The sequence below is a fragment of the Salvelinus sp. IW2-2015 genome, linkage group LG1 (genome assembly GCF_002910315.2).
Source record: "Salvelinus sp. IW2-2015 linkage group LG1, ASM291031v2, whole genome shotgun sequence".
Classification (NCBI taxonomy): Eukaryota; Metazoa; Chordata; class Actinopteri; order Salmoniformes; family Salmonidae; genus Salvelinus; species Salvelinus sp. IW2-2015.
Window position 1 is genome coordinate 31,932,567 of NC_036838.1, and position 7,617 is coordinate 31,940,183.

The following is a 7,617-nucleotide window of genomic DNA, read 5'->3' on the forward strand; positions in this document are numbered from 1 at the left end:
AGATAAAGCATGCATTATCTTTAAAAGTCTGTTACATTACGCTGCTCTTGAACACGCCTTGGATTGAATCCTGGCCCATGTATGCAAACTCAGTTTATAGTCAGTATAAAGGTGGGTTAGTCCTGTTAYTTGTTTACTCTTTCAGCATGTCAAACTCTCATTTTGAGTATTAAATGGCAGCTTAGTTGAGAACTACATTTTGAATGGTGGCAGTCACAGGCTGCCTTTATAATGCTGTTATAATGGCATTATTCCTGACATAACTGTTTCACTACGTAAAACAGTCTGACAATGGATCAAACGCATGTAAAACATTTGACTCTTCGTTGAGATTCTTAGAATTTCATTGTCCATAACACATACACTACTAGGTAATATCTGGTCATAAGGCTAATATAATGGCTGTTGTCTTGATCCGCCACTATCTGTTACTTCAGATGTTAGGTCGATTTCTTTGTCAGTGTTACAGTAAGTTGTGATACAGTACAGTTTATGGCAGCTTCAAGGAAAGTGTGAACTTCAAGAGCTCATTTAAATGGTCAAAGCTATTGTGGAGACACTGCATTAAGTCTCACTCACGTACACTCATCCATCGATCCATACATACCCACACTTTTTTCTTTAACTTAACCCTTTACACTCATGGGAATTGGCCTAGATGGATAGGGCTAAATTGAAATGTTTCTTACAGAAGAAATATGAAATGCATAACCATGGTAGCAAGTGAAAGGGAACAGTTATGGAGATTATGGGGAAATTAGTTGACCAAAGGGGAGGACAACAGTTCATCTGACACAAGACTGGATCCAAACATTACACTTGATTATATGAGCTTTTTACATTTACTGTACTTTTAGCCGCATTCGTTGATAACGAAATCTGAAAATACTCTGGATACATTCAGTAACACGATAAGAATATTCCTGGAAATTGTGGGGTAGGTGCAACATGAGACAAAACAATGACAACGGTTTGAGTGAGTGGCTACACACCTCTCCAAAGTGTGCACAGTTCCTAAGTAATTTCAATAGACTTTAATTACTCAAATAAGAGTCTTCAACTATAAGGTGCTATTTGAGCTCTCCTAGCTGTGCCGTTCAGGGACTAAAGCAAGCACATTTGTAGTTGTTTAGGTTGGAACACAACCCTGCATCCCCACCCTCACACAATTACTGTTGTTTTTAATGCAATCCAAAACCAGTTCATTATAAATTGCAGTCTGTGTCAGGTGGGCATCATTTGAAAGCTTGTTCTATTACCAACATGACTAGCTAAGTTATAAAATACAATATTACAGTGTTAGGGTTTTACAATAGAATTCAGGGAAACAGATCGTCATTTTGGTGCGCATAGAAAGGAGTCATGAGTGCGTGTGCCGCGACACGTTTTCTATACAATAGACAAAACATAGGCTTATTCTGTTCAGAACATCTTGTAACTGTACATCAAACATATTGATCATAAACATTAACACTGTATATGACATGAGTTTTATCCTATGGAAATGTGAAGTGCACATTTGGATTCATGGGTGTTTGGCTTGCTTGTATGACATCAAAGCTGTATTTATTATAATCCATCTTTCAAAATACATCGAGTCCTCTTAATTTACAGAATTTCCCTCACTCAGACAACAAAAATGTGCAAATGTTGCCCAATTAGCAGGAGGGATGGGGACAACTTCTTGTCGCGGGAGGTGCTCAAGTTCAGAATGGCTGTCAGTCAAAACCCATACAGCGCTGTCAAGCACAGAGCCGGAGCTCTGACGTTATGTCTAGCATATTACTTTACAGCCACTGCATTCCATTTTAGGCGTTTATCAGTGCCCAAATCTGCTATTTTCAACCCGTATACGTGTATGAGTGTAAAGGGTTAAAGTAACATGATATATAACATATGACAAAGCACAACAGTTTAAAAAAAAAATTACATTACAACTGAAACCATGGAAGTCTATGACATATTTATGATCGGTCACCACATTGCATCACATTTAATGGAGTGTAACATGTTTTTTTTCTGGCGTTAAAGTCAGCCCAGTTCTATGTGACCGAAACATGTCTACATCCAGGGCAGACAAGATAAACCCCTGATACCAGCCACTTCTTGGGAACCGATGATCCCAGTTACATGATTTAACAACGATTCTTCAGATCCAGATTCAGATCGAGACAGTGTGGCTGTCTCGAACTAGGTGATGTTTTTTCCATGCATCTCGTTGGTGTGTGTTAGGCTTGGGCGGTATACCGTATACCAAGGTATTTGGAAATAGCCACGGGATGTTTTTCAACACAGTCAACACACTTCATTTCACCTGCTACATAATTATTCATTATGAAGCTTACTGGTAGTACCCAGACACGTGGTGTTTGTTTACAAGCACACAATGACCGGAGCCTTGTGAGTCACTCACTGTTGTGCAGCACGCGCCATCTAGTTAAAGTATGAAATTCCCAACTAAATGTTTGCCAGCTAGATATCTTTAACTATTAAGTTACCTTTCTAAAATGTGCTAAATTCTCTGCAGTAGCTAGTTAGCGATCTAGCTAAGTGGTTAGCTTCTTCCAAAATCAAGCTTTGCTTGCCAGTAACAGCAGAGAATCCAGTCCTGGATCAAGAGCCTTGCTGTCTAATATTTGTTTTGTGCATGCAGCAAACTGTGAGTAGCATTTACTTGTATAACTTTATGAGCTGGGATATCTGTCCTGAAAACAGTTTAAGTCAGAGACTGTATAAAATGTTCGCAATGTGCTCATTAGCATTTAGTTAGTATTCTCTATGGGACTTGACATGTACTTGTTAGCATTGCTAACCTTCGGATTAGGCTCAGTGGGGTTTGAAAATAGTGACCCTTCTGTCCAGTGGCAATATTACCAAATATCCCGGTATGGCACAAGGACGGCTTRAAGGTATTACAATCTGGATACCGCCCAACCTTACTGTGTGTGTGTACAGTTGAAGTCGGAAGTTTACATACACTGAAGTTGGAGTCATTAAAACTAGTTTTTCAACCACTCCACAAATTTCTTGTTAACAAACCATAGTTTTGGCAAGTGGGTTAGGACATCTACTTTGTGCATGACAAGTAATTTTTCCAACAATTGTTTACAGACTATCTATCACAATTCCAGTGGGTCAGAAGTTCACATACACTAATTTGACTGTGCCTTTAAACAGCTTGGAAAATTCCAGAAAATGATGTCATGGCTTTATAAGCTTCTGATAGGCTAATTGACATCATTTGAGTCAAATGTTACATTGGATGTATTTCAAGCCTACCTTCAAACTCAGTGCCTCTGCTTGACATCATGGAAAATCAAAAGAAATCAGCCAAGACCTCAGAAAAAAAAATTGTAGACTCTCAAGTCATCCTTGGAGCAATTTCCAAACGCCTGAAGGTACCACAAGTTCATCTGTACAAACAATAGTACGCAAGTATAAACACCATGGGACCACGCAGCCGTCATACCGCATCGGAAGGAGACGCCTTCTGTCTCCTAGAGATGAACGCACTTTGGTGCAAAAAGTGCAAATCAATCCCAGAACAACAGCAAAGGACCTTGTGAAGATGCTGGAGGAAACAGGTACAAAAGTATCTATATCCACATTAAAACGAGTCCTATATCAACATAACCTGAAAGCCGCTCAGCAAGGAAGAAGCCACTCCTCCAAAACCGCCATAAAAAAAGCCAGACTACGGTTTGCAACTGCACATGGGGACAAAGATCGTACTTTTTGGAGAAATTTCTCTGGTCTGATTAAACAAAAATTGAACTGTTTGCCATAATGACCATCGTTATGTTTGGAGGAAAAAGGGGAGGCCCAAGCCAAGAACACCATCCCAACCGTGAAGCACAGGGGTGGCAGTGGCAGCATCATGTTGTGGGGTCTTTTGCTGCAGGAGGGACTGGTGCACTTCACAAAATAGATCGGATCATGAGAAGAAAAATTATGTGGATATATTGAAGCAACATCTCAGGACATCAGTCAGGAAGTTAAAGCTTGGTCGCAAATGGGTCTTCCAAATGGACAATGACCCCAAGCATACTTCCAAAGCTGTGCAAAATGGCTTAAGGACAACAAAGTCAAGGTATTGAGTGGCCATCACAACGCCCTGACCTCAATCCTATAGAAAATTTGTGGGCAGAACTGAAAAAAAGCGTGTGCGAGCAAGGAGCCTACAAACCTGACTCAGTTACACCAGCTCTGTCAGGAGGAATGGGCCAAAATTCACCCAACTTATTGTGGGTAGTTTGTGGAAAAGCTACCTGAAACATTTGACCCAAGTTAACAATTCAAGGCAATGCTACCAAATACTAATTGAGTGTATGTAAACTTCTGACCCACTGGGAATGTGATGAAAGAAACAAAATCTGAAATAAATCATTCTCTACTATTATTCTGACATTGCACATTCTTAAAATAAAGTGGTGATCCTAACTGACCTAAGATAGGGAATTTTTACGAGGATTAAATGTCAGGAATTGTGAAAAACTGAGTTTAAATGTATTTGGCTAAGGTGTATGTAAACTTCCGACCTCAACTGTATATGTGTATGTGTGTACATTTGAGTTGCGCTGGTCTGTCGTATGATGCTTGTTGCTTGGAGGACAACAGTGTCCAATTCTCAGCCTAGTTCCTCAAATTATGTATGTGAACATCAGTCAACCTGAGGGTGAGTTTTCCAGCGGTATTAACCAGATCTCAGTAACACAGAGAGGGTCAGCAGAAAGAGGTGTATGTGGAAGAGGGAGGAGGTAATTCAACTCGGACTGCCTCAGGGGCTGGTCCCACCACTACAAGAAGGGATGGGTGTGCCTCATAGCAGGGGTTTAAAGGGTATCGGTCGGTCCGTCTCTCTCTCTGCTCCCCTCTCTGTCCATGGGTCCTTGGGCCTGTCAGCCCTGGCTGCCACAGGAGGACAGGCTGTCGTAGAGGGAGTCACTGAGGGATTCGGGCGTCTCTCTCGGGGACATGATATCTTCTGGTCTCTCCTTCACCAGCTCCAGTCCTCCGTCCTTCCCCACCTCTGGGGCGCTGGGCGTCCTCCCCTTACCCCGTGGGCTGAGCCCCGTCTGGGGTGGCAGGGGGAGGCTGCCTGGGTCAGCAGCCAGGGGGCCCTGGGGGACACACTGTTTCAAACTCTTGGAGGAGAGGAAAGGTGGGCACATGAAGAAGGGCGAGGGTGGATGGGAAAAAAGGGGAGGATATGGATGGTAGGGATAGACAGGGATCAGAAGGATGCTATAGTTAATTATAAAAAAATGTACATGAAATTTCCCAGGTTCAAGGGAAACATGCATTTATATCTGCCACTTCAATAAATGCTGTTGTCAGTAACCATGTTTCCAGCCAACCATTTTTATGGTAGTAAACTACCTGTTGGATAAAAAAAGACTCACAACAGGCCTAATGTCAGTACATTTCCTAAATGACATCAAAAAATATATATTTCACAGGAGTGGATAATTTCTTTGTTGGTGAAATAGATCATGCGACAAATGGCAGTGAACATACTTTTTTTTCATAGAATATTGTTGATATTGCAATTTTTGATACATTTGCAGTCACATTATCTCAACATGTACCCTYTACACTGTATCTGTGAGCACGTGCCAAGATGAGTGGGCACATTTGCCATTTTTCGCAGGTCTTTGATACAAAACCATTCAAATCGGTACATGAAAAGTTATATGACGAAGTGATTCTTATATGCACTAGCTACATCATTATGCACAGCTCTTTATTTGCAAAAAGACAGTTTGTTTGAAACACACTGTTGCTGAGAAAATGCACATATTTCTTTGTGCAAATGTTAGAATATTTTATTGCTGGAAAATCTTTCCAAAAATGGGATGGAAACCTAGCAAAACATACCCTGAATGGTGGGTTGGAGTTTGAATGGGCCATTGCACTCTTTCCYCCCCCATGAACTTTCTTGTAATTTCTTAAGAAAAGCAAAGGAGTCTCCGGAGGGAACTTGCTGTGCATTTCAGTCCAGGCTGCCATTAACACAGCCCATTCAAATGGAGAGAGTCAAAAACAAGTTAGTCAAAACTATTTTTGACTCGAGAGACATGATTGTGCCTCGTTCATTATGACTGAGACTTGTAAAAGTGTGTTTTAAACAATGTACATTTGTRATAGCTAGGCATAAAATAAGATTATTTCTTGATTCCTTTGAAACAGGGTCTAGTTGTGGCCGCAACCGGACTAGATTGTGAAACATTTGTGGCGGAATACTTGACTGCCGAGAGGGTGTTAAGCACAGTATCGTAATCAATTCATTGTATTAATTCTTGCACCACGAGGTCGATTATCAGTTCTAAACATGCATGTTTCTTCTCTATACTGCCTGTGCGCACATATGATAGACAGTAGTTGGTCGGAGCATTCTGGAGCCGGTGAGCTGGAGGAGCATGTATCAGTCCTGCTGTAGGCAGGGGTGTAGGCACTGGGGAGCMAGGCCCACCTAATCAGATTGAGCAAAAAATATTGTGTGTGTGTGTATACACAGTACCAGTCAATAGTTTTGACACACCTACTTTCTTTATTTTTACTATTTTCTACAGTAGCAACCCTTTGCCTTGATGACAGCTTTGCACACTCTTGGCATTCTCTCAACCAGCTTCATGAGGTAGTCAACTGGAATACATTTCAATTAACAGGTGTGCCTTGTTAAAAGTTAATTTGTGGAATTTGCGGCCGCAACCGGACTAGATTGTGAAACATTTTTGGCGGGAATGCTTGACTGCCGAGAGGCTGACGGACCTTCATGTCTTAAAATAAAGATGGACTTGGTCTTTTACCAAATAGGGCCATCTTCTGTATATCACCTCTACCCTGTCACAACATAACTGATTGGCTCAAAGGCATCAAGGAAAGAAATTCCACAAATTAACTTTTAAAACCTCTTGAGAATACAGGGGGTGCTGTTTCAACTTTGACATTTTGCGTTCCCAAATTAAACTGCCTCGTACTCAATTCTTGCTCGTACAATATGCATATTATTATTACTATTGGATAGAAAACAATCTCTAGTTTCTAAAACCGTTTAAATTATGTCTGTGGGTGAACCAGAAGTCTTTCTGCAGCGAAAATCATGACAGGAACTGCGAAGGTCTGAAAACTAGGCTCTGATCTTGGATCAGTTTAAAGCTCTGTATGTGTCCTATGGGTCTATCTTTTGCTGGTTGTTACGATCGCTAACCGTGCTGCTGGTAAATTGCTTGTGATCTGGCTATTGTGGTAAGCTCATATAATGCTATATTGTGTTTCGCTGTAAAACACTTAAAAAATCTGACATATTGGCTGGATTCACAAGATGTTGGGCTTCAGCTGTACGCTGTTATTTTCAGAAATGTTTTAAGATGAGTAATTAGGTATTTGACGTTTGGTCTCTGTAATTATTCTGGCAGCTTCGGCACATTTCAGATTGCAGCTGCAATGTAGAACTGTGATTTATACCTGAAAAATGCAAATTTTCTAAAAAAACATATGCTATACCATAAATATGTTATCAGACTTCATCTTATGAAGTTGTTCTTGGTTAGTGGCTATATATATCTTTATTTAGTCGAATTAGTGATAGCTACCCTGCAGGAAAAAAATGGTTGG

The 7,617-nt window shown here is 40.8% G+C and overlaps 1 protein-coding gene and 1 long non-coding RNA gene across 3 annotated transcripts in view; both read right to left on the reverse strand.

Annotated features, from left to right (window-relative positions):
- The window catches only part of LOC139027966 (uncharacterized), a 98,255-nt gene that overhangs the window by 24,280 nt on the left and 66,358 nt on the right, over positions 1–7,617 (reverse strand). The window lies entirely within an intron of this gene.
- The window catches only part of LOC111965425 (nck-associated protein 5-like), a 125,380-nt gene continuing 122,039 nt past the window's right edge, over positions 4,277–7,617 (reverse strand). For both annotated transcript variants that reach the window (XM_023989635.2, XM_023989638.2), the window contains one exon: positions 4,277–5,144. In XM_023989635.2, coding sequence (XP_023845403.1) covers positions 4,899–5,144 — 246 coding nt within the window. In that variant the 3' untranslated portion in view covers positions 4,277–4,898. The remainder of the gene's footprint in view (positions 5,145–7,617) is intronic.